Genomic DNA, 27,907 nt, shown 5'->3' on the forward strand with positions numbered 1-27,907 from the left:
TTAATACTACATGCAGCTCCAGGGACAGCAGATAAATGGCTGACCTTGTGTTTAGTCTCGAAGGTTCACTCTCAACGCTTGATGTGTGCGTCATAAAGGAGAGCAAGATGGGATACGCAGAAACGAAAGCTTTCTGGAGTATGTGAAGTCATGCAAATGCCAACTGAAGTATTGTTTCATGTCAGCATGGTCACTTAGTAACATTTTTGTGTCATAGCTGTGTCTCACCACAAGAGGGCACTTCCCACAATTTGGCAGGGATCAACGGCAAGGGTAATAAAGCGCAGAGCCTCACAAACATGCGTGTAGGTTTCTTGCGAATATTGGTGCAGCAGAATCACACCTGCTTCATCTCAACATTATAGAAAACAAATTCACAAATTTAAAAAAAACCCACCAAATTTAATAATACTCGGTTTTATTGTGCCGACTTAAATGATCAATAAGTGGATTAATGAATTAGTATCACTAGCTTTATGATTAATTTACTGACAAATAAAAAATCTACTTTATGCTCCCAGTGGCAAAAGGGAATACTGCTCACTGCAGTGGCATCTGTCCGCAAAGCTCATTTGTCCCAATTATTTTTTTTTGTGACATTATGGAAGTTTGTGAATTCTATCTGTTGAGCTACCATTTATCGATTCGGCAAATTCCACCTGCAAAACTCATACTGCCCAAGCTGTGAGAAGCACGGTAATGAAACAGGCATATAATTCTGGGCGCTGTAACAGGAACGAAGCGGCCGCCGCATCCACAGAGAAGCACACAGAAATGCGGACAGAACTAAATGGAATTTAAGACTTTATTTTAAGTGCAGATAAAAGAATCCAATGAATTTTGCGCGTAAAGTCATAAGATGAGACAAAATTGAAGGAACGTTCACTACACGACAATCTACTATTAGGCTGGTTGTAGAACATCTTTGTACTTCTGAAGGCTCGGGTAGCGTCTCTGCAGAAAGACAGAGGAAAGCCTGCAGTGTTCCACCGCTTCCTGCTTCTCCAGAACCCAGACGACACTGTAAAGAACAGCGCTACATCTACACTCAAAAAGCAAATCCGGAAATGGCATCACAAACACTCCTACACACAATCATTTTGGCGTCAGAAAGGTCGGTGACCTTATGAGGCTATAAAGAACAATACTCGTTCACCTAAAGAGAGGTGAAGATGCTGAAGGTGCTGAGGTAGATCAACTAAAACAAATTAAAATACGTTCTTTATACAAAAAAACCAACCTGACTGCTACATGTGCCGTTCCACAAGGATTAAAGCTACGGACAAGACAGAAAGGGGAACCTTTCCTGAGCCCAGAAGGGCTACTGGTCTGTACAGGTAATAAGACATAAGAGAATAGACATTTGTGGTGATTCATTACTAAATATATTTAATAAACAGCACATGCCCAGCAGCACTGCATAAAATGGTTACCCATTCTACAATGTTCTATGTACCAACAGCAATTACCCGTTCTAGATTGTTCTAGAACACATCACGCAGCAGAGATTCCATAGTACTCCATTTCCTTTGCCCCCCCCCAAATATTCAATTATATAATCATAACCAAAATACCTCTACAAACATTTCACTGTACATATAAAATATTCATAATTATTACAAATCGCTTGAGAAATGTGAACACTAATGACCCAGCTCTTGCTTACAGAAACACATGGCAATTGAGTAAATTAGGAAAGAAAATGTATGGCATTTTAATTAATTATTAGACGATTACTGTACAATCACGCTGGGTAACATTTCCCCCTTTTAGATTAAAGCAACATACAAGGGCAAGTGATAGTGGTTAGGGTTAATTGACCCTTGTTAGTCGTTCATTAAAACCATGAAGTAAAACACCACATAGCAGTTGCCTTTTTAATCGCAAACATTTTCCAGGAATGCATCGTTCAATGCAGACCAGTCACACATGGATAGCGTGACCATCCCTTACGGACAAAAGCACAGCTTATCTTTCCTGTTCAGTGTGTCCACAAAGACATCAGACGCAACTTGGGAAACTCTGTAAATCCTGTCACACACACTAGACAAAGACGTCTTCCAGCTCCTTTAAGCCACAATGGCCTGAATCGTCAGCTTAAAAGAGGAGCATTTCCTCTACAGCTTGTTCACACCTTCATTTCAAGTAGAAACTGCTTCGCTTCACAAACTGGCACTCAGCTTTGCCACATCGTAAGAATTACAATGCAGGAATCTACCAAAAAAAATCTAATTAAGAAAATAAAATACACAAAATTCATTTTATCAATAGCATAAAAATTTTAAATGTATAAAGAGTTTGTGGTATAACAGAAAATCTGCATATTAGCATCTTAAAAAGATAATCTTATTTCTGCAATCACTATCCAGTGCATTCATACTATCACACATAGCTGTGCAGATATTAATCATATTAATCCGCAAAGACATTGTAATTGTACGCCACATATTTCTGCTTCCTAGGGTTTGAACATTTTTTTCCCATCCATCCATTTTCCAAACCGCTTATCCTACTACTGGGTCGCGGGGGGTCCGGAGCCTATCCCGGAAGCAATGGGCACGAGGCAGGGAACAACCCAGGATGGGGGGCCAGCCCATAGCAGGGCACACTCACACACCATTCATTAACACATGCACTCCTACGGGCAATTTAGCAACTCCAATTAGCCTCAGCATGTTTTTGGACTGTGGGGGGAAACCAGAGTACCCGGAGGAAACCCCACAACGACATGGGGAGAACATGCAAACCACTGCACCACCATGCCGCCCCCATTTTTTTTCCCCATTCCCAAATTTATATAATAGGACGAGGGTGTCAGGAGATACAATCTTGACTTCTTAATTTTGTTGCTGCCTTTTGTAATCATTTATATAAACATTGCAGGCAAACAATGTGCAAAATAAGAATTCCTGAAGCATCAGATGAGTCCACAAAACAAATGATAACAAACAAACGCACGAGTATTCAGCCGAGCAAACGGAACGTCGGGGTGCGAGTGAGAGAGGCGTCTTTCAAAACGTACACCTCATATAAACGCGACGTGGAAATGTAGTGCGGCACGTCATCATTCTTTGGAGAGACTGCTGGGTCATTCGGAAAAATATATACCTCATTCAGAGCTGGGATGTCCCTAAGAGACAGCTGGTGGCAGGGACTGGGGGCCGATCTCAAAGGTCTGAAAGAGAAAGTTTGACTTCTGGAAATGGAGTGAGGGGAACAGGAGGGGAAAGGGGTAACTTCAACTGGGTAGAGAACAGATGGCAGGTGCTGCCACACATCAGCACTACCCCACCAGGACAAACGGTGGTTTCGATTGAGATAAACTGCACTGTGGAGATCATGGCGGACACGTCTGCCCGTGAATCTGTCAATGCGTGTCGACACTCCGTCAAATGCGGCTTAAATGGCAGAAAGCTCCGTTAGTTCATCTTCACCGCCCCCTTTCATGTCCGTGGATCTTCTTTTAGGGGGGAGATCTCAGTTTAAATGCTTGAGAGTCGGACTTCAACATGGGAACAGTACTCCTCCTCCTTTAGGGCTGTAGTTGCACGGATTCCCTCCGCCTCCTCCGTTCACACGTAGCACAGGTACAGGTAGGTCTTCTCTATCCTCCAGTCTGGGGGAACGTCCTCTGCTTTGTGAGCCTTCATGTGCTTCTGCATGGCGGACAGGCTGGGGCAGAACTCCAAGCACACAGTGCACTGGTAGGGAGCGGCACCGTTGTGTGTACGCAGGTGCTTGATCATTGCCGAATAGTCCCGTGAGCGTTGGTGGCACAGCTTGCACTCGAACGGCTTCTCGCCTGGGTGGGGGGCGAGGGGGACGGGGGGGGGGTTGGGGGTTAGCAGAGGACAGAGGCAGACTTTCAGAAGATGTGCCAATTAGTAGAAACATGTGCGAGATGTGCTTTTACAGAATGAAGACTCCGCCTCATCTAACGCCGATTACCTCTAAGGATCTTCCGTTAAATTTTTCACATTTTCAGTGAAAAGCGAGATCTGTGGCGTAAAACGTAACAGCGTCCCTGATGGATCCCCTAGAGAGAACTGCTCACATGGCTGAGAGCAAATCTACAAGATACGCGCTAACGTCAATGCGCTAATGACAGCATCACACTCAGAGTGCAACACAGTGGATTTTATCCTTATTATCGAATCATGTCATCACAGACTATGGGCTGTAACTATGTAATCAACATTCTTAATGGTCTGAGGGCCACTTTAATAATTTGATAAGTTTATGATGCATTGTTTTTACAATGAAAATTGATGACAGAAATATCGCATTAGGAAATTTCGGGGGCTTAAGATGTCAATGTCAGAATGTATACAGACTGCACACTGCATGGAAAGAAAAAAGATTATAGCAGATTAAAAGATTAAAAGCTGGTGAGAGAAAAACAAACAGGGCTCTTCCACTGGTGCGGTTCTTCTTCAAAACATTAGCCACATTCTACCAATCAGATGTGCAGATGATGGGCGCAACACAAAACCCATACCCAAGGTGTTTACCTCAAGGCGGACATCCTCTCATCATGCCTCGTCTCCTGTCCTCTCACATACTCTGCAGGGCAGCTAGCAAAACCAAACTGGTTTGACAGAACACCATAACCCCAATTCTAACTCTAAACCTAACCATTACTCCCTGCACCTTCCACAAAGGGAAGGCCCAACTGGAGTTTAGACAGCTGACAGATACCATAAAGGCAGTGCGTACCACACATAAGTAGGATGGAGCTGGATCTAACCAGTCTGAACATACACTATCTTGATGTTGATAGTCCTGCCCAGCTCTGTGAGCCCACAGAAACCTGCCTGGCAGAAGGTTTACACTGCAGAAGATGCCTGCTCACTTAAAGCTCAAACACTTCATCCAAGCTGCTCCACTTAAATATCCAGCAAAACCTACTCCAAGATGACATCCTGCAGAAGTCAGGGCTGAGGGTTTGGGGGACATGCCAAGTCTTGATTGGCTCTTCTCTGACCTCTTACCTGTGTGCACGCGATAGTGGGTCTCCAGCTGGTGCTTGAGGCTGAACTTCTTCCCGCAGCCATTGCACTCGTAGGGCTTCTCCCCTGTGTGTGTCCGCTTGTGTCCCCGCAGCGAGGCCTCATCCCGGAAGCAGCTGCCACAGAACTCGCATTCAAATGGGTGGTCACCTGAGGGAGGAAGGCATAACAGTGTTTGTGTGGCAAGGACATTCCAGGGGCACATCAAGGGCACTGCAAGGGTGCATCAAGGGCACTACAAGGGTGCATCAAGGGCACTGCAAGGGTGCATCAAGGGCACTGCAAGGGTGCATCAAGGGCACTCCAAGGGCACATTAAGGGTTCATCAAGGGCATTGCAAGGGTGCATCAAGGGCGTTCCAGGAGCACATCAAGGGCACTCGAAGAGCAGCAAGTCCTTCCAGAGATGCAGGAGATTTTAACTGCAGCTCTACTAATGCATTTCTGTGAAAAATATGCAACCGTCTAAATATAAACGAAAATAAATTAGCACGACAGCTCTAAATGAATGCAAGAGGCACATCAGCTAAGCAAACCCAGCAGGCAGATGTGTGAAGGCAATAACAACTTATAAATACAAGTGTAAATAAGATGTGAAGGAAGCGAATGATTGACGAGGCTAGACTCACAACAGCGTGTTAACAACCAGTGAAAAGTCTCATTTAAGGCACCATTATCATTCTGGCTACGGGAGGCCAGATGGTGGAGCTGCTCGTACGGCATTACACACTCAGCCGTGGCTCGGAATCGTCTGTAAGTCACACGGTTCAAAATAAAACAGAGATCATGATTAAATGCTCTGGCGCGTGCTGCCAATTTGATGGCGATTAGCAGCGTTAGGCTTGTGCTTCATTGTGCATCCAGACCTGCTCATGATTTCGGTAAAACTAACATACAGAGGCCTGCGATAGTGCCGCAAATGGCAATTAAGCTAATGCATGGGAGAAGAGAGTCGCCACTGAAATGCAGACAGATGGTGACAATCTAACAGGCTGAGGCTCACAAGAGGCCAACAGATAGACACTGGTATAAGCAATGTAATCAGGCCCACAGAGCTACAAACACACATGGACACAGATAAAGTACAGAGGCCCACAATGAACCTGCAGACTGGCATTGATTCATTTGAACATAAAGAGGCTTACAAAGGACCTTAAGACAGGTAGAGATCGATAAAGCTAATGTACGGAAGCCATCAAAGGACAAAATGCAGGCAAACGCCCATGGATGAACGTACAGAGGCTTACAAAAGACCTTAAGACAGGTATAGATCGATGAAGCTAATGTGTGGAAGTTCACAAGGGACAAAGTAATGAATGAATCGAAGGACCACAGGCTCATAAAGGACCTTCCGACACAGTACCGGTCAGTCCAAAGAGCCTGATCAATGTTGGTCACACTCGCTAAGTGGCGTCCCGGTGACTGAGTGAGCATCTTTTTCCCATTTTCTCTCCCCGGGCAGCGAAAACTCATCAAAGAATCCCATTCTTTGCCTAGGCCTGTGTTTCTCTGAGCCCCCTCCCCCCCCCCTTTTTACTTTTGTGCCATAATATTTTGCGGCATTGATCGATTCCAACGAGCCGAAGGCCAGGTTGGCCAATGACTGAACTATCATCACCCATCACAGCCGGGGAGCAAAACGATAATCTAAATGAGCAGAGAAAAAAAAAACGATTCCTTAAAAATGATAAACCCATTCCCATTAAACAGAACCCCCCATAAAACATTTAGTGAGGCTGAAATTTTTGAGGAGGTGGGGTTGGGGGGGGGGGGTAATACTGATGGTAAAATCTGTAAACTGGGGGGGAGGGTGCGGTGGTAAAAATTTGCCACACTTATTGTCGGCAAATTTTATTATTGCTGAATAGCGGAATAGCGACAGATTGCTGGGATACTGCATATCATTTGCAGGTACCGGGGTGTTGCGATCAATTTCCAGGAGACTTCCAGGACTTCAGGAGAGGTGGGATGTTTGAGGCGGAGGCGGAGGGGGAGGGGGCTCACCTGTGTGGGAGCGCAGGTGGCGCCTCAGTGTGGTGTGGCTGGGAAAGGTGCGGTCGCACTGGCTGCAGGCGTAGCTCCGTGCGCGGGCATGAACACCCATATGCTGCTGCAGCAACAGCTGCGTCTGGAATCGCTTTCCGCACAGCAGGCAGAAGACAGCCACGTCCGGACCTGCGCACACCACAAACAAAGGACAGGCACATGCTCATTTGTACAATCTACGGGGTTATCGCCGCTCCTACAATCAACCACGCTCACTTTCACCTTTAATGTTCCTGAAATAAACACCGTGGCTGTCAGTTTATGCTCAGCAACCGATTATCTGCAGTCTGTCCACGTCTGAGTTTTGGGTTTAGCCATACGGTGTTTAAACACCTCAGCAACAACGAGAACGAAGACTGTGGCAAACGAAAGAATTGCGCAAACGCAGATGATCCCTCTTCCACTCCTTTTAGCAGACGCCACATTTGTAGTAATGGGTAACACATTCCACACAAAGGATTCAATTAGCGCAACGAAAAAAGTCGCAGAAATAAGCCAGTCCCCTCCACTGATGAGCGCATTAAATGTAAGTGTTGCACCTGCAGTGATGTCCACAAGATGTCAGCATGAAGACACAAAATCTCTGAAAAATGGAAATACTTTTTCTGAATGCAAAAGGACAATGATTGGTTAATTCAGGTCTATATATCAATCTGTGTGGGTCTCTCTCGCTGTCCTTCTCCCTCTGTCCCTCCCTTTCCGATAAACACACATACACACACACGCGCTCACACACACACATGCTTTCCGACCAGCTAATATTACAGAAGCTTGCAAGGTATCAATCCTCCATTATCTATGAGACTGTAGCCATATGCTCATTGAGCTGAAGCCGAGGCATCAATTAGGGAGAAAAAAATACAATAACCAAAGGACCCCCTCCCCCCAAGCGATGAGTATGGATGAGTATTTTGGCTTTGCATGAATCCATAAAGGAAATACTTCATATTTGTATGAGTATAACAGTATCACACCCTAATCTAGATATATACGCATAAAAGAACAGCATTTAATGTCATTACTTTTCTGGGTCATTAAGAATGTCCTGTCCCTTTAAGAGCTGGGCTTTTACAGATCTGACGACCACGTACAGGTGACAGTCAAAGAGCTGAGGTGCAGTGTCCCTTTAAGAGCTGGGCATTTACAGATCTGATGCCCACATACTGGTGACAGTCAAAGAGCTGAGGTGCAGTGTTCCTTTAAGAGCTGGGCATTTACAGATCTGACGCCCACGTACTTGTGACAGTCAAAGAGCTGAGGTGCAGTGTCCCTTTAAGAGCTGGCTGGCTAAAGATCATTTACAATGAAGAAAATCCTACTGCCCACTCCCCCCCCCAATCTGGTCCCTCAAATCCAATTTAATCAACCGATTCTTGCAGCGCGACATAATTAGTAAACAGAAAGCCCCTCTGCAGACTCATCGAAATTCAGGTGGAGTTGCAGTCAAATTTAAAACAGTGGCTGACGGAGTCCAGAGGAATTAAAGCTCTCTCTGCCGGCTGATTTGGCTTTGGACTGCTGGCAATTAAACTGGAATTAAAGGCAAGGGCAGGATCCGAAGGATACACCGCTGTGGGGGACCACCGGGGGTGTACTGTAATAGCAGTATACTATCACTTCTTGCTTTTGGGAAATGTGGGGGGGGCGCTCTTGGGCCATATGGGTCCTTCCTTTCAAATAGCAGAATCAGGATCTATTCCAGAAGCTCGAGGGCTTGGCGACCATCTAGGGTTCACATTGGCCCACCCACCTAGGGTGACCACCCACTCCATGTCAGAGGGGACACTGTCAGCTAGGACGAGGTTCATGAACAACCAATTCAAAGACCTGCATTTCAATTCAGTTCTTGCTGTGTGCTGATTGGTCTCCTACAATCATGCCTGTGTCACTAATGTTAAAGTTAAATGGCTGGATGAGTCTTTCAATGAAGGAAACAAACCAGTAAAAACACAATAAGAACTGAACTAATCAGCCAAGTACAGGAGCCTTTCTGTTTTAGTTTGTAAAACCTGAAGTAGCTCATTGTGTCCCCCCCGACAGGGATTAGGCGGTCACCCTATGCCAGGGGTGTCCAATCCGCAAAGGGCCGGTGTGTCTGCAGGTTTTTGGGGTGACCTGTTCAAACTGTTCAAACCCAGGTGTGAGGACTCTTCAGCCAATCACTCCTCTAATATGTAATCTAATTAGGGAGTTGCAGCAAAAACTCGGATATACACCGGCTCTTTCTGGGCAAGATTGGACACCCCTGCCCTATGCCTACTTCATAGGACATGTGGAGGCTCCTCCCCTGAATAGGCAAAGACATTATCCATAAGCCCCACTACCCACAAACCCCACTATCCACAAGCCCCACTACCCACAAGCCCCTAGCATCCACACTGTACCTCTCTGAGTCACATGCTCCCCCTCCATGAGCGATGGGTCATCATGGCATCTCTACCGCATCCAACACCATTGGGAGATCCCACCCCTCCAATGACAATAAATTGAGGAAGTGAGAGTAGTGTGTTTTTGGTTGGGGGGGGGGGGGGGCACCCGTCATCTAAGAGTGTTCCTCTCTCCCTGCCTTGACCAATACCGCCTTCGGTTTGGCTGTATCCGTTCTTCCATGTTTACCCCGAAACAGCTGTGCTCCGTCTGCATTCCTGGCTGTGACTTTTCATTACCACATGTGCATCTGCTTGCCACGCGTGTTCCCCTTTAACAGCGACACGTGTGCCGTCACCTTCCACCCCGGACACTTGCTGCTTCTGTCCCAGTGCCTGTGCTAATGCCGCAGCTTAAAGCCTCCCCAGGGCAGGTGGAACTCGCCGTCACTCACCGCGTGCGTCAGCACGGCAGAGATCCACCATGTGCTGCCAGCCGGAATCGCGGTCCAGTGCTGAGCTGGGTGGGTCACCGAGTTGGCCTGAGAATCTCACCTCTTTCAATCAAGCGTATAAATAGCAAGCCAGTGACTAGCGACTGACCTCGCCACGAGGCAGGAGAGTGGGTGCGTGATCCACGAGGTCGATATTTAAATGCTCACAGTGCAGCCACGAGCTCTGCTCTCTTCTGTTCTGACATTTGACTCCCACACCCAAGGCTTCTTCTGGAAATTCCTTTCCAAGCCAAATGGTCCCTTAAAAAGTGCAGGCAGCTGGCTTGGGGTCAAAGGTGCCTACAGCTCCGTCACAGTCATGACAACCCCCTTCCAGTAGGACCCTGTGGCTTTTAACACCATTGCACGGCCTGACTTGGAGAGCTTTCCTATTAGCATGCACTTGCAGGTGTAATTCTCAATGGTCCTTCTAGAGCAGCAGGACAATGGTTCTGAGCTTCAACCAGCAAGTCTTCATTTTATGAGCCAAAAGGCTACCTGCTTCCTGGCTATATAGGTCATGTCATCACTTGGCTTGCATTCTCAGTTCATCTGTCATAGGTGCTACTGAGTTATCAACAAATAAGTTTAGCGAAGGACATGTTTAGGATGTCAAGAAAAACGCATAATGATTTATGTTTCTGTATTAAAGCCTAATATAACCAGCTGTTATAACTTATCAAAGAGGAATGAATGGCCTTTGTCTCTCTCATCTCCAGGCACTGGCAACGGATGGGCTCTGACATCTTGAGCCTGTTGTTCTCAACACTCACCAGCAGGGGGAGTGCTTCCTGTTCTCTTTTGCCAGGAGTCCTCTGCAACATATTCAACATAAAAAACTAATAAAAACAACATAAGGTGGTTTACTGTGACATTCACTAGGACTGTCTTGTCGGGCTTTAAAATACAGTGTTCGACATTTTGCTAACTGTGATCACCAACTGTCTTTGGCTGAAATTCAGAAATTTGGCCGCTGAATGAGGAAACCTGTCTTAGAGGCAGATTTCTAGCAGCTCGTCATAAAAGCAGCTTTATCCCCTGGCCAGTGGCGATGTGGACGGAGGGGTGATGGTCCGTCTGATGAAGAACGCGGTTAAAGGCCAACTGCACAATGTTGCTAAAAACTGTGCAGAAATTTCACTTTCAAGTTTTTTTTAAAGTCCTCATTTTGATATGATGCAAAGATATTCAGTTGCAATGCATTAAAAGAGTGAATCAAATCCAGGGACAACACCCCCCCCCCCAACTTTACATGTGTGAAGATCATTCCAGCAATGACCAGATCTGCTCCCTCCCCTGGGCAAAAGTTTAAGCACTTGTGCTCAGTCTAATCCCTGATAGGACATGTCAATAACAGGTTGTTCCCTTCTATATCTAATGACTTTAAAGCAGAACAATGTTTGGGCTGTAAATTAACAGAGTGCCATGTTTAATTCATGTTACTTTTGCAGCTTAGGTGAACAGCCTGGAAACCTCAATTTGGGCGATTAAGTTACCCCCCCCCCAGCTCAAAGGTTACTGCAGGGCATGTGATCTGAGACAGCCATAGGCACACAGGTCAGCTCTGCCCTCTGGGGCTTGTAGCCCGTAGAGGGGTAGCACTTTACGTTCCTTGAGATGTGGCAAACAGAAGCTACAGTTTTTGGCTTGGGGGGGGTGGTGCTGAGAGAAGCAGTGTTAGTTCCCTGCAGCACGGGATGGGAGGCTGTGACGTCGCTACAGTAACCCATAAACATGAGCACATGATGTTGTTTTTCTGGGAGTCTTGGCACCACAGGCCAGCAAACAAACCCAGTTCACCCCCCTCCCCCCCCTCTCCTCCCCTCCCCTCCCCTCCCCTGCCCACCCTGTTCCCAAGACCTACAAATGCACCTTCTGCAATATCACTACCAGCAATTATGGTCGGCTTGTGACAGAACACCACCCCTTGTGTTTCTCTCATGGGGGAATCACCTACAACACAAAGACTAAGAGATTTAATTGTGGACAGGGATCCTAAAGGAAAGTCCAGAACCCTATAAAATGAGAAAAGTACCAAATAGGCTATTGCAATTCTGGCTTTCCCATAATGCACTGCCCTCTAATATATCTTTTTCTTTTGTATGTCATCAGAATTTACCTCATTTTAGTTGTTAGCCAAGCAGGGTTTCATTCCAATAAACATTATTAGATAGACTGAATAACCCAATAAACCTGACCAGGATAAGAGGTGAGAAGATGGAAGAATGAATAAGTCACAGAAATTTCAATAGGAATGGTTCATAGGATAGGGGAGCCTACAGGACCTGGATCAGTGTTGCTTGTTAATGGTACCAACCATCACAGAAATACAACACTGCTCTGGCAATGTCGGTGCTGTACCTGAGTGTGTCTGTCTGTGTGAGTTCAGGGCCTCCTCCTGGGAGAACTGAGCACCACACTGGTCACAGCTGAAGGCCTTCAACACGGCTGTAACACAAAGAAGATGGACAATAAGGTCACCTGGCCTGCGGGGGGCCCTAGGTCCTATCCCCTTAAACGCTGTGGGGACACGCAGGCCCCGATGATGAAATCGTACATCCGCGAGTGCGTGAGATGACAGAAGACCGGGCAGAAGACCGAATAAGTGGGGTACGACCCCGAAGTCGCGACACCTAGGTGACGGGGGGGTGGGTATTTCGGGGAAACAGGACACCGAGAGCCAACTCTCTCAATTCCAGGCCGCAGGCCGTCACCTGCCGTTCTTCGAAAACATAGCTTCTGTTGTCGTCTCGTTGGCGTTGCACAAGATTACGGCGACACCAGCGAGGAAAACAGGAAGTTGATCGTCAGACGCAGTCCTGAGGTTGATTAAAAAAAACTCAACCTCAGTAAACCGCAAAAAGAGATATAAACACATCGAAGGGCTCAGAGTAAGACTGGTAGACAGACACACTCGGGTCCCTTAAGTGCCGCGTTGGCAGATGAGCACGTGTTGAGTTTTTCAGGCTGCCCTGGTGAAAAGTGGCTGGTTTTTAAAGATATTTGAGGCTGTGCTGCAACAGAGATGTGGCTCATCTGAAAATGTGCCTGTGCTGGTAGAAATCTCAGACTGCACTGGCAGATAAGTGCAGCTATTCCAAAATATTTCAGACTATGTTTGCAGATATTTAAAATTTCCTGTGTCTATTTTGAACCACACTGACAGACAGAAGTATCACGAATCACGCTTTTTTTCCCCCTGAAGTGCCAATCAAAAAAAAAAAAGAAAAGAGAAACAGTTTTCACTTCCCCTGAAAAATTACACAACTGCAGCAGAAGTGCCCGGGTTCACGCCGTCCATGGTGCCGTGTACAACGTCAGCTTTCTTTGCACGCACACAGACGCACGTGTGGCCACAAAGATACAGCGTATGCTGGGGCATAGCGTAAGGAGGGGGAGCAGAAGGAGGGCTGACATCGCGAAAATCAGGAAGAATGCTGAAATATAAACGGCCCTTACCCAAAAGGAAACTCAAGATAAGGCACAAGACCTTTTTCAAGACGGACAGTGTTATATGTATTTATAATATGCACTAAACTCGCATGAATATATTACTCATGGTGCCCAATTATACATTCTACACTGGACTGGAGTCTTGTTTAGGGTGTTTCATTGGACCCTGTGCTTCTTGGGTCCAGGTGACCCCATTCTGGGTAAGTGGCTATGGAATACTGATACCATAACCGCCTACCACCTAGCCGGTACCTCGCACAAGGAAAGTGTGTGAAACATGGAATAAATGAGAGGTCATTGATTGGGAGGTTGAGACCAGGAATGTGTTCAGTCCATGCAGTCCTAATGCTCTCCAGCATTTGGGTGATCCGGTCCCGGTGTTACCAAGGACGATACGCGTGGTACGCAAAAACCCTGAAATGAAAGGAAAACACAAATGAAAAATAAGAGAGCTGAGGAAACAATAAGTGCAAACTCCCCACTCTGCTTTCCTGTGCAGTGAGCAGCTGGACCGGAGCGCGGTTTGGAGAATGTCCTTATCAGCGTGGAGATGGTGCTGTTATGCTACGGGGGGGGGGGGGTCAGCGCAGAACTCTGTGTTCTCTGTCAGGTACACACTCACGCACGCACACGCACACGCACAGACGGAGACACACACAGACACACACACACACAGACACACATATACACGAGGTATCTATATTGCTGTGGGGGCCGTCCATTCATCTCTATGGGGATAAAAAGCATAATCTTTACAATTAAAACCTTAACCCCCCCACCCAGCCTTAACCTTAACCATAAGTAACCAAACAAAATACAAGACATTTGGCATTTTTAGTTTTTTGATCGCAGTCACAGATTTTTATAAAATCAAGTTTCCCTTTATAGGGGCTGACAAAATTGTCTCCAGAACGTTAAAATAACAGGGGTCCCGCAATTTAGTATACACGTAACACGCACGCACGCACGCACGCACGCACGCACGCACGCACACACACACACACACACACACGAGCTACTCTCTAAATCCACAAACAGAGTCAGTGAGAGTCATCTCCTGACTACACATCATCTCGGTAGGGTCATGTCAGCTTGGCAGGGTCCTGAGCAAAAAGATTCCCGCATGATCTCCACCTTCCCCAAACCAAGAGCGAAACGTTTCCATTTCAGCTTTCTGTTCTGCGCCTGATTTAGTGGGCAGCCGCCTCGCCCTGCATCACCACCCGAGGGTTAACCTAAAGTGAGATTAAGATGTTTTGTGGTTGCTTGTGCGCAGAGTTCCGGAGAGTGAAACCTGCCCCATTTTCTACTGTAATCGGTGTAAACATCTTACAATACACAGTGTCATCAGAATCCACCCTGCTGGCTTCTATTGGACCAATTTTTCCTTGTTTATGATAACTAGGGATGGAAGTACTTTGAGGAACTTGCAGCAAGAGAGGTAAAGACAGGAAGACTGACATGGAGGATGTTTGTTCTCTCCCATCTAGGGATAGATGTGCAGCAAGAAACAGACTGAGGTGAGTTGAGTAGCTGGAGAAGTGACAGACGGGTGAGGAGCCAATGAGATGCTCCCAGGGCGTTATGTGCTCGTCCATTGGGCGGCACTTAGCCGCTGAGATCTTTCTGGCAGGGAGTGAGTATAGCAGATGCCTCAACTGTCTAAAATATCATCAGGTTCTATGGGCTGGCAAACCCCCACACACACACACACACACACACACACACACACACACACACACACACACACACACACACACACACACACACACACACACACACACACACACACACACACACACACACACACACACACACACACACACATTTGTGGGGACCGTGCATTCACTTTTATGGGAAAAGCCCTAACCCTAACAATGACGACCTTAACCCCTACCCAGCCCTAAATTTAACCATGAGTAACCAAACAAAATACAAAACTTTCAGCATTTATATTTTTTTGATTGTACTCACAGATTTTTTTAAATTTTGTCCCCACAATATAATACGCCCCACACACACACACACACACACACACACACACACACACACACACACACACTCTCCGTTCATCATTAAACCCAAGGGCCTTTCACAGACATATGTGCTCCCGGAAGTGTGAGGTAAACACTGATCATTCCCCACCAGCCGGGATATACCGTAAACCCCATTAAAAATTTAACAGGATAGCCACTTTCATTATGTAGGAGATTAGCCTCCACATTAAATGGAAAGTAGTTATAAAATGTCATTCAACGTCGTTGTGTGAGTGTGTTTGCTGTTTGGGTGTTTTCTTTTCTTTGGTGAATGGAAACCCCAGATTAACTTGATTAAATTGTGAAACCCCCCCCCCCCCCCCCAACAGCTACAACCTGCTGGGAGTCGTGGGAGGTCATCCAACCCAGAAAAAAGGCCACGCGGTGCTTTGTGTTTCCTGATATCGTGCTCTGATTGTTTATCATTGTTTTGGCGGCCATCTTGGTGCTGTCTGAGGAGGGAATTGCAGCGGAGGAAAACGGCACCTGATGGGGTATCCAGGCAGGAGAGGTACGTGAGAGTGACAGCCAAACTGAATACCAGACAACCCCACCACCGGACTGGGGGTTGGCTACTTAACAACCATGATGCTCATGAGGCTGAACAGCCTAACAGCAGAAAGCAGACAAGCTGCTTGCTAGAAAAGCCAAGAGCGAAAGGGTAACTTCTGAGAGGTTGAAGGGTAAAATTCCACTTAAAGGTCCCCTGGCGGAAGCCTTTCTTAGGCTCTGATTGGCAAGATAGGAACAGGGTGCTGTATACAGACAGGACCAATATTGAGACCAGTGGCCTATACTACGAAGTAGGGTTACTGACGTATTGGGGTAACTTGTCGGATTTAAGGTAGTTTGGGCAAAATGTAAGTGAACGAATACGAAGTCCATTTAAATTGTGGTATCTTAAATTCGACAAGTTACCCCGATTAGACAGTAACCCCGCTTCGCAGTGCAGACCACAGTTCTGGTGAAACACGTTTCTGCAACTGGCTGGTTTTCTGCAGTGTTTCAGTGACGTTCCTGGAATCCCTTGGGTTGCAGAGAATTACCAGCACAGCTCAGTGGAAAAAGATATATACAGACATAACCACTGAGACTTAATGTTAGCTAACACCTTTAGAGGAAGAGATCTCAGTTTCATGTAATTTGAACATTTTAGGTCAAAGGCAGATGGAGGCATTTAAATCACCACTGACAGGTTAGGGCAAGAAGCCAAAGTAGAAGGCAGAGGTATGTAGTGTGTGTGGTGGGAGGTATGTAGTGTGTGGTGGGATGCTGCCAATTCTGCATAATGCAAAAAAATAACAATAAAAAATCTCCCTTGGTTTCCTCCAGAATGACTGCTGAAGGTTTGACCTAAACAAAAAAAAGAAAAAAAAACATGAAAAAAAAATAAATAAAAAAAAATCGGTCAGTACACTTTAATTGTAGGTCTGAGTACAGCGTGTTCCCGCACAAACATCTGTGAGGGATCAGAGGCAGAACGCTCCGGAATGCTGGCAGAACATCCAGACCTGCAACTGGCTGATGATGTCATCGCCCAGGCACAGGGAGGAGGGTGGGGGGCAAAAGCTCTGCTTCTGAATGACCAGCAACAGGGTGAAAAGATTTTCACAAATGACTTTCTGAGTTCCTCCCTTTTTTCTGCAGTGTTTTTTTTTTATACACAGTTCCATCGTGGAAGTTTGTTTACACTGTCAGTCCTTCCCTTTCCCTCTATCACTGTTTTCACTGTCAATCCTTCCCTTTCCCTCTATCACTGTGTTTTCACTGTCAGTACTTCCCTTTCCCTCTATCAATGTGTTTTCACTGTCAGTCCTTCCCTTTCCCTCTATCACTGTTTTCTCACTGTCAGCCATTCCCCTTCCCTCTATCACTGTGTTTTCACTGTCAGTCCTTCCCTTTCCCTCTATCACTGTTTTCTCACTGTCAGTCCTTCCCCTTCCCTCTATCACTGTGCTTACACTGTCAGTCCTTCCCTTTCCCTCTATCACTGTTTTCTCACTGTCAGTCCTTCCCTTTCCCTCTATCACTGTGTTTACACTGTCAGCCATTCCCCTTCCCTCTATCACTGTGTTTACACTGTCAGCCATTCTCATTCCCTCTATCACTGTGCTTACACTGTCAATCCTTCCCTTTCCCTCTGTCTCCATGTTTACACTCTCAGTCCCTTTTCCTCCAGTGCTGTTTACACATCAGGTTATCACATTTTCCTCCAGCACATGATTCAGGGGCTGATCCTACCACAGCTGCCACTTCCGGCCTATAGAAAACTGGCACAGGCCTCACTGTACCCGCGGCAGGGGCACAGTGCCCAGATGGGCTGACTGCCAAAGCCACTGCTAACAAACAGGGACACACTTACTAACTGAGGTTTTAGAATGCTGCACCACAACACAGCAGGCTTGGGTTTCCTATACATAGTCATCTCTCTATTCCTTTTGACGCGGATGAACTGCGTTGTAAGGACAGCATATATCAAATCAGGATACATGGGAAAAAAAGATAAAAAAGCTGAGCTACTTGTTTAGTAAGAACCACCACCACACCCTGTAAACTTAGTCTTCAAGAGTTAGGACCCGCCTCCCTACCTGTCAGTCTTTATGAGTGAGTTAGGACCCGTTTCCCTACCAGTCAGTCTTTATGAGAGAGTTAGGACCCATTTCCCTACCTGTCTTCAGGGAAGAGTTACGAGCCACCTCCCTACCTATTACTCTATATGAGAGAGTTAGGACCCGCCTCCCTGCCTATCAGTCTTTATGAGAGAGTTAGGACCCGCCTCCCTACCTATCAGTCTTTATGAGAGAGTTAGGACCCATTTCCCTACCTGTCTTCAGGGAAGAGTTACGAGCCACCTCCCTACCTATTACTCTATATGAGAGAGTTAGGACCCGCCTCCCTGCCTATCAGTCTTTATGAGAGAGTTAGGACCCGCCTCCCTACCTATCAGTCTTTATGAGAGAGTTAGGACCCATTTCCCTACCTGTCTTCAGAGAAGAGTTAGGACCCGCCTTCCATCTATCAGTCTTCACGAAAGAGTTAGGACCCGCCTCCCTACCTATCAGTCTTTATGAGAGAGTTAGGACCCGCCTCCTTACCTATCAGTCTTCAGGAAAGAGTTAGGACCCGTTTCCCTACCTGTCTTCAGGGAAGAGTTACGACCCGCCTCCCTACCTATCAGTCTTCAGGAAAGAGTTAGGACCCGCCTCCCTACCTATCAGTCTTCAGGAAAGAGTTAGGACCCGCCTCCCTACCTATCAGTCTTCAGGAAAGAGTTAGGACCCGCCTCCCTACCTATCAGTCTTCAGGAAAGAGTTAGGACCCGCCTCCCTACCTATCAGTCTTCAGGAAAGAGTTAGGACCCGCCTCCCTACCTATCAGTCTTCAGGAAAGAGTTAGGACCCGCCTCCCTACCTATCAGTCTTCAGGAAAGAGTTAGGACCCGCCTCCCTACCTATCAGTCTTCAGGAAAGAGTTAGGACCCGCCTCCCTACCTATCAGTCTTCAGGAAAGAGTTAGGACCCGCCTCCCTACCTATCAGTCTTCAGGAAAGAGTTAGGACCCGCCTCCCTACCTATCAGTCTTCAGGAAAGAGTTAGGACCCGCCTCCCTACCTATCAGTCTTCAGGAAAGAGTTAGGACCCGCTTCCCTACCTATTAGTCTTCAGGAGTCACATCCTGCCTCCTTACCTATCAGTCTTCACGCAAGAGTCATGACCAGCATCTGCTCACCCATCAATCCTCACAAGAGAGTCATCACCTCCATCTCCCCACAAATCAGTCTTTGTCAGAGTAAGAGGACTGAGCAGCAAGGCATGGGGGGTGATTACCTGAGTGAGACAGCAGGTGCATCCTCAGGCGCAAACTGTCCAAGAAGTACTTCCCACACTGCTCACAGCCATATGTTTTCATCCCTCCGTGTAGCTTCCTATAGGACAGTGAAGAAAACAGCATCTATTTAAAAATACTGCTTATATTATGGCAACTTCTGACCCATTGCTCTTGTCTTTATGTTACTTAAACATCTAGAGCATCACAGCTCACTTTCTGACACACGCCAACAATGACACTGGGGCAGTTTCTTTCTGGGAAGGAAAGGCTATGTGCAAACCACTGTCGTCTAAAACACTGGGCATCTGAGCTGAAGAGAGTCAGTACTGGACTGCGAGGAGCAGCTGGACTGGCAAGCTGGTGTCCGAATTAGCCCCCATGGGACAAGTGAAGAGCATCTTACAGTATAGGGGCTTCGCTGGAAGACAGCTTGACTTGCAACTCTGCGTATGAACCCTGGCTCTTCGCCACTGGGAACATTAACAAAAGATGTCATGTCCTCCTGTTCTCTCTAATCCAGGCCTTGACCCCCAGACCCACACAAGCTTCCGTCTTAATCCCCCTTATACCCATACAGAGGATGTGGCACATTCTGGGATTTCACGCTTCGTTTTTGATTTCACTGCTATGCCGGGTACAAGCGGCCTGAGTAGGGACGTTTAAAGGCTTGAATTCCTCACAAACGGGGAAGCTGCTCAGGCGAATGCGACTAGCACTTCCTGGGACAGACCAAGGCTTACCTCCTCTGGGGGGATGCAGGAGCCCGATTCCGCATAAAAACTACTGAGCATTTTTCAGTTCTTTTGGCTTAAAGTTGCACAGACTGGCCTCCGGCTTCAGGCAGACTCGAAAGTCATGATTCTTTGTCAGAACTTGGAAGATACACATCAGCGTCTCTTTAGTGAGTTTCTGCTGACACATCTGACGGTTTTCATTCTGCCGCCTTCGTGTAAAGATCCGGTTAAAACTCTGTTTATAGTTTTTTTGTCCTTTCTTTTAGTCTGTACCATTTCGTTACAAAAAAAACCCTTTTTGGCTGGCGTACCAACCTCAAAAACATTTCAAGCTGAAGCAAACAAGCCTTTTGATTCAAAACATCCCAGAAAAGTATTTGTTTACCAAGTCGAAAATGTCCAACAATGCTAAGGTTAGACAGCTGTACCACAGCCAGCTCCTGTCCCCTCAGCTCAGACGCCTTTGAGAAAATGCCAGAGGCCAGAGAAAGCCGCTTTATCCCTGTGCTGGCGACTAATGGGAAATGATTCTTTTATTTTGTTTGTTTGTCTTTAGAAACGGCACATAACAACTTGCATGTGTGTCAATGAGCCAGGGCTTACTGACAGATTTCAACATACTGGACCGCAAGCAAAGGTGAGAAAGCTTAGTTACTACAGGAGATAGATAGTCTCATATAGGGGAAAATCTCTTTATCAAGCAGGTTAGCAATAGACTAACTCATTGGGCTGGAGAGTTTCTCAGTCTTTTAGTAATAACACTTCAAAAAAGAAGTGCTTTCCATCACTGTCTGTTTTAAATTACCTTCATTCTGGAGCCCAGCTTAATACCTTTACAACAATCTTCATTCAGGACCGTGCACAGCTACTCCTATGACTTGTCTATAATTCAAGAAAGGACATTATTGCGTTTACAAGCTGGTCTTCACTTTTATAGACACCGGTGATTGAGGTGAGGCGTTGCGGTGCCACACTTTCAGTAACGACACAAAGACGTTGCGCTCATGACTCATGGCAGATACTGAACCAGCCAATCTGTTTACCGAGAAGGAAGAAGACCTCTTCTCGTTTTTTTGCTTTCCCCTCTGCCCATGTTGCACGATGGCTCGCCTCTGCAGGCCAGCCCAGCGGAAGCAGAAGATGCCTCGCGTAACCTTATGAAGAAGACAGGCCTTTGGCATTGGCATGTCCTACCTCTCAGAAGACACCTTTGGTTGTTAAGAGACAGAAACTTCTAGAAACCGCAGATTCACTGTCAAATTTCATGACAGTTTGTCTGGTTTTTACTCTCCTGCTCATCCTAAACAGCTCAGACCCAACTACATAATGGAAAGATTATAGGGTTTAACATCATAATCACACTCCTCATATTGCCTTTTGCATAGAGACCCCATGAAGGATTTCTGGCAGAAACATGAAGCTTCACTGATGGGGGAATTTACATTTACTAAACATAATGGGCACTGACACAGCGCTGAGCCCGAACAGTTGAACGCTGTGCAAACCGCCTTCCTTAGCTATTTTTATCTTGGTGGGGGTCCAAGCCAGCTCTCGGCTGCAGAGCAGGATGGAGGAAGCGGATTTTCTTCCAAACTTCCCCTTGCTAACAGTCAGGCAGCGAAAAAACTTGAGCGGTCACAAATTCTTCCTCCTTTGTGATGCGGCACAGATGAACTCCTTGGATCTTTGCAAAACTTGAAAACAGCAGACGCGGTGCTCTTGGAAGGCTGAGAGAGAACTCCCCTTTGCTTTAAGACCCAGTTTTCATGGTTACAACAACACCCTCAAAAATGAGCACAGAACGTTTACTCCAGTATGACACCCCCCCCCCCCTTTTGGAGCTATAACATCCTCAGTTATGGCAATTCCTCCTCCCAGATGCTTTTAAGTTCCAGAAAATTCCTGAAAATCTAAGGCACCCACGACACGCCCATCTACAGCCAACCCCCCCCCTCCCTGCCCCCCTCCCTTGTCCTGCATTGGTTTTAGCAGTGGGATGCAGTAATACCTGTAAAATTCTCCTCTAGGTGATTAACCCTTCCCCGGCCCGCATTCTCCATCCCTGAAACACCTGACGGCGCTCACAGCACCACATGCTGACCTGACATGAATGCCAGAAGAGCCATGGTTAAGCTTTAAACTCCACCCAGCAGCCAGTGAAACGTCTAATCTGTAACTAAGTACCCTGCAGACCGCCAGAATAACAAGTGTGGCAGAACGCCATTCATTGGGAAAACATGGTTTTACATAAACTAAACGTAGATGGAACTTCTAAGTAGTCCACAGACTCACAGATCCAGATGCTACTAAAATCCATCCAGTTTTGGCGAGTCCCAAGGTTGAAGGCACAAGCCAGAAACACACCGGCCACCACCGTTAACCGCTCCCCCACGCAGTCTACACTCTGAGCCTTAGCCCCCTTGCCCTGTGGCTCCAGTGGAACATCTCCCACACTGCAGCTACTGAAATACCCTGTACACAGAAAACAAGATTTACAATTTAAAAAATGAAATTTAAAGAAATAGTCCAATCAAAATAGTTGTGCAAACAGCTATGTGATTACACTTAAGAATGATTAAATATGTAAATACACCTTTAACCCAAAAGAAGATGGCAGTCAGATCAAGAGACAACAGCAGAAAGCCAGTTCAGTCGTTTACCTGATTCCCCGTCATTTAAATAGACTGAAATCTCTAATCATGACTTCCATTTACATGATATTCCATATATTAAATGCCAGTCAGTTTGAAAGCTGAGATCAGTGCAAGCCCTTCTGTGAAGGCCCTGCGGACATCAGGCCGTGTTCCTGGGTTCTCCATTAAAAATGCCACCATTGAGAAGATGCACTGCACATAATGGGATGTCTGTGACGGCCATCATCCATCTTTGGTGCTCGAGTAACATTATCACGTCTCGCATGCATTTGTCGCCTTACAGGAGCATGCGCACTGTCCTCCAAAACTGGACTAGCATCTCCAATTAGGAGGCGAACGGCGAAGCGGGCAACCATGGCGAAGGGACAAAAGCTAGCTGTAATTTAGAGATACCACTGCCTGCCACAAGAAGTTAAGTGCTGGGGGGTGGGAGTGAGTGTGGGGCAATTAGGGTCTGCTCCTGTTCAAAGCGCTGCTGGATCACCCAGTACCTGCAGTCAAGAGGGGCCTCATGGCAGGCCGTCACACGGCGGAGGTCATATTTTCGATTTTTTTGGAGCTTGTGAGACCCTTGAACCACGCCCTCCCAAAGATTCAGCTTCCATAAGAGAACCCCTGTGCTATTGTGACCATAGCGACAGAGGGGCAACATCTCATAATGCCATGTACACGTCGTCCCCGCTGCTCGGTTACAGGATGGCCTGCGTGACCTACCCGTGCTGCTCTGCAGTGCTGCCGTCCAGCGGCTCCGAACCACACGTGCCGAACTGCCCGCCCTGCGATGCTGTGTCAGCACTCCTGCCAGGGACCAGCTCCCCAGGGCTGAGAAAATTCCCGTGGGCAAAGCCAGGGGGCAGGAGGGACCTACAGGCCCCCATCTCAAGGGTGAGTGCAGGACGCATGCTCTGGGATGACAGGGTACCGTCTGTGTGGTTAGGAGGGGCAGGGAACAGAGCAGGGGGGCAGGGGTCGCTCTCCATCACCTGGGGGAGCTCCCCCTTCCTGTGGCTCATCTCCCAGGCACTTGTTATCACGCTGCCCCTGGTGGGGGTTGTGGGAAGGCCTCTGCTTTGGTCTGCCTCCCCGCCACAGGAAGAGCTGGGCTCAGACTCCCTAGGACTCTCCCGGCCCACTGGCTTCGCTGTTGGGGCCACGTCTCCCACGACACCATCCTGCGGCTCACTATGAGGGAGAGACTGGTTGATGATGATCAGACTGTCCATGGCCACCCGGGTGGGACTCATCGGGGAGAGTCCCAGGGAGGTGGACACCGAGGGACTCTGCTCCACCATGTCGGCCTGGAGACAGCACTTTCTGGCCGGACTGTCATCACTGCCCTCTTTCATTGGCTCTGTTCCCTGCCTTCCCCTGTGGTGAAAGTCTTTCTCCAGAACCTCCACGTCCTTCTCGTCCGAGGTCTGGATGTTCTCCAGGATCTTCAGGCACTGTTCCTCCAGGTACTCGATTTCCAGGATCTCGGCAGCATACAGAAGGTCATCCAGGTCCTCGATCCTAGCTTGGAGTGAGGCGGTGTAGGCATACTCCAGGATCTGCTGGAAGGTCTTTGGTGACAGGAAGTCCAGCGTGTATTTCTGACTGTAGCGGTGGAAGAGGATCTCAAACATCTTGCTGGTGCAGGCCAGCATGGTGCGGTGGGCATGAAACTCCTGGCTGTCCACCACAATCACCACGTCGCACAAGGTCCCAGCCCGCCGCATCTGATCCGCCTTCCGGAGGAGGGCCGCGGGGTGGCTGGCGTTCTGGAGCTGGACAACGTCCATCGTGGTCAAATGCGTGACACCTCCGACTGACTCATGAGGCTGTCGTTCCTCTCACTCTTATCTCTGGTCAGCAGGATCTGCGGAACGGAACTGAAGCATGAGCATTTTACAGATATGTTCGAGGGCGGAAAAGAATCATCACTCGACACTCAATGCACAATTAAACTTCACAGCTAAATTCACTGCCTAGGTTTCTACGAGCGGACTTGGGCCGCCAGAACAATGCTGCTAAACACTGTCAAACTGACGAGCTTTTTAAGACAATTAAAGCAGTGAGATCACTGCCCGAATCCATTGTCCTTTCAATGTGGCCTCACGCAAAGACCTACACTTAAGCCCGATTTTAAAAGTTTCATTATACATGGCAATTAGATCGAACCCAAAAAGCGCAAGAGTCAAAGCAGTGGGGGATGCAGTGAAAGACAGGAAGTCAAGAGGAAAGCTGTACACCTGGGGAGGGAGGCAACTCCCCTGGCCGGTGTTTCAATACACACTTTCATTTCTCCATCATGGATACGGCTCTGGTACCGAAGACAGGAAACTATCCTGGAAATAAGACTTAACCCCCCAATTGGTCTGAAAGGGACCATTTCCTCTGGAACAAATCAAGCCTCATGAAGCAGGTTTCCCAAACTGGGGGTGTGTCACAGAAAGCGCGGCGATGTCACAAGACAATGTGATCTCAGCCTTGGTGCTGAGCCCTCACAGCCAAATCTATCACAGTCATGTCTAAAGTAGGGAATTTGTGGGGTGTGTCTTTCCATTAACAACACTATATGGTGATATATAAGTAAATCCGGTTAAATCAGTTGTTGTTTTCAAATGAATAATTTCAAAATAATTGTTAATAATGTTTAACCACTTCCCCATGCCTCAAACTTAATAAAAGTAGTTAACCACCTATTAAAGCATGATTAACAATTAAAATGTAAGTAATTTGACATACAAAATTAAAAGCCTTAAAAATAAAAGAAACACGAATAATTTGTCCTTTAATAACTGTATACACCGACATAAAATGATGCGAATACATGCAGCTGAGTGTCCGGCATTGGTTAATATTAAAGTTCTATCAGAACAAGCAAAGTAATGAGAGTATGGGTGACTAATCTAAAGTCGGTCTTTTAATTGCTCTGTTGAAATAGTTATTTGAACTGTAGCTCGCGTCACCTGATGTTTCGGGCGTCAGAACATCCCTAAATACTGATGTAATCAGATACGGCGGCGGCCGCATTAAAACACACCGTAGGCGTGAAAGAAACCTTAAAACGGCCCGCCCGGCATATTACATAAAGTAACTCAACACATACACAACTGCGTCTATTTGGTGTAAACTTGACACTTACAGCGAGACAAGAGCCAACGACAATAATGATCACATTATGCAAGTTAATTAAACCATGCTTGGTAAACATCTGAAGAATCACGCAAGTCATCCGTAAGCACAGTTGCGTCGTTCGTTCGAAACAAACCAAGTTAATTTTACAGAATCGGCACGTTTTACTGCAAAAGATAACATCAATAAGTCCTAGATAAATACGTTTTTTTACGAGTATATCTAAATACATAAGCGCGTATATCCAAAGTCGTCATACACGCTCTTTGGTACCTTGTACCGCGCACTTTCGTACGCTGTTCTGTACTATGCAGCCGAATTTATCATCTTACTAACCTTTGTAATTATATCCATCCGTCATTGCTGTCCAAGAGCATCAAGTGAGCCACACGTGTACGTTCACTTTCAAAATACTCCTAAAAATAGAGTCGGTAAACAAGCAGTCCGTAATATAAATGCAGAGGTCTTAGCAAATAGAATACATTATATATGCATATTACTGTAACCCCCACTACGCCAGACCAGCGATCCTCCTGTTGCTCTCTAGCCCGTAGACTTTCCGTCATCTACAAATCCTGATGAATTGTATCCAAATTTACACATACTTTCACATTCAACAGGCATGTGACGCATTGAGAATCACATAGGATACGCATAACACAAAACAACCATTATTCTTAGTCAAACACTATAAGTTTATTGTAATGGTAAATTACTTTGTGCGCAATTTTACAGGCGACTCTTCAGAATTAAAAACGCACGGAATCGATGCCTTAAAGCACCCAGAAGTAGCAGAGAAAAGACAGACCTAACGGCAGCCGAGCGCCTTTAATGCTGGGACCTACCTGGGAGCGCGCTTTATTTCCCAAAGCGCCGTTCTAGGGCCGGTTCACAGTGCCCGCTCTGCGCGCCCCGGCTCTTCCGCGCGTCCCTATTAACGAATCAGTGGGCCTGTGACGTCACGGCGGGGCACTCGCCTCTTTCTCTTTCGCTTCGTGGGACACCTAGAGGACGCGGATGGAGGGCCGGAGCCGCCCATGTGCAGATCAATCCAGAACTGATGGACTGAAGTGGCTGGTGAACTCTTATACGGTTGCATGACAAAATCATGAATATGAACTGTTCTTATTTAAGAAATATAAGACATTGTTGCATTACCAACTTTATCCGACTTTCATATTTGTTTATGTTCATCTTTATTTATGATCCCATAACCACTGGGTAGCATCTAAATTTCACCTCTAATACAGTGGTGAATGGCAGTATTTGTAGATCCTGAGGCTGCTAAGTCACTTGAATGTTCTCCATTTGCCATTGACACTAACTCCGACCCATCATTTTTGTCACTTTGACCCTTAAGTGACCAGACACCTTTGTCACTCGAATAACTATTTCGTAGATTTTATTCATGGTAAAATTCTTCTGTAGCTTCTGATTTTACACACTGACGAGGCTCACAAGTTCAATACTTGTAGCAAACTGCTTGCTGGCTTTTGGGGAGACAGGAATATTTATTGTATTCATTTTGTCTTTCATACATTCATCATAACTTTCTTAGTGTTGTTTAAATGGAGACTATTTTTATTGTATTATGGAGACTTGCTGCTCACTCATGGGGCAGCTGGGAATGGGGTACAGCACGATGTTTATATCGACACAACATCTGCACCACCCAACCACTGCCCCTCCTCCCACAGCTAATAAATGTGCAGCTTCACAGGACACATAGGCCATGGAACACTGATCACAGTCACGTCAGATGGGCAGACGCAGGAGGAGACGCCCTGTTCAAATAGCTAGTCTGCAATGAAAGGTGATGACTGTACATCCTGTGAAAATGCCAATGGGAGTTTTACACAAAAATGTTCTTGAGGGCACCTCCTCTACAATCTGATTGGTTATCTCTCTGAACCAATCATTTTTCCTTCTGCCCCTAGAACATTTTTTTGTGTAAGTAAACCGCCCATGAGCATCAAAAGTGCGCGTCGTTTTCTGCTAGCTTGTCACTCCTCAAGGGGCCGAGGCCCCGTGAATCCACTCTGATCCCTCTCTCTTACACACAAAGTTGTTTAAAAGGTCCTTGGAGGAAGAATCCAGAAAGGTCTCGCTTTGTTAAGTTTGCTCACACAGAGTCCTGAGTAGAAAGCCTTCATGCAGGACATCATACACAC

General features: G+C 46.7%; 1 protein-coding gene across 9 annotated transcripts; it reads right to left on the reverse strand.

The window, feature by feature from the left end:
- Window positions 1-787: 787 nt before the first annotated feature.
- zbtb16b (zinc finger and BTB domain containing 16b) lies at window positions 788-26,674 on the reverse strand. Of its 9 annotated transcripts, none has more exons than XM_048980450.1 (9): window positions 26,582-26,674; window positions 26,073-26,152; window positions 23,334-24,477; window positions 19,231-19,328; window positions 12,276-12,362; window positions 10,688-10,729; window positions 7,013-7,183; window positions 4,992-5,159; window positions 788-3,802 (listed from the first exon to the last, which is right to left on the reverse strand). In XM_048980450.1, the coding sequence occupies exons 3-9, from the start codon at window positions 24,398-24,400 to the stop codon at window positions 3,573-3,575; spliced, it is 1,863 nt and encodes a 620-aa protein (XP_048836407.1). In that variant the 5' UTR covers window positions 24,401-24,477; window positions 26,073-26,152; window positions 26,582-26,674; the 3' UTR covers window positions 788-3,572. The 9 variants fall into 9 exon arrangements, with proteins under 9 accessions (XP_048836407.1, XP_048836414.1, XP_048836412.1 ...); XM_048980457.1 differs by having other exon boundaries at window positions 23,334-24,490; XM_048980455.1 differs by lacking the exon at window positions 26,582-26,674 and adding an exon at window positions 26,453-26,567.
- Window positions 26,675-27,907: the final 1,233 nt, after the last annotated feature.

Source organism: Brienomyrus brachyistius, chromosome 17 (assembly GCF_023856365.1).
Source record: "Brienomyrus brachyistius isolate T26 chromosome 17, BBRACH_0.4, whole genome shotgun sequence".
Lineage (NCBI taxonomy): Eukaryota > Metazoa > Chordata > Actinopteri > Osteoglossiformes > Mormyridae > Brienomyrus > Brienomyrus brachyistius.

What these genes read in the sequence shown, in the direction of transcription:
- zbtb16b (XM_048980453.1), bottom strand. Translation starts at nt 24,400, where the DNA reads ATGGACGTTGTCCAGCTCCAGAACGCCAGCCACCCCGCGGCCCTCCTC. An exon ending in AGCACTGCAGAGCAGCACGG is followed by an intron (nt 19,329 to 23,333) that starts GTAGGTCACGCA and finishes ACTGTCCTATAG; the next exon opens with GAAGCTACACGGAGGGATGA. An exon ending in ACACAGACAGACACACTCAG is followed by an intron (nt 10,730 to 12,275) that starts GTACAGCACCGA and finishes AATATGTTGCAG; the next exon opens with AGGACTCCTGGCAAAAGAGA.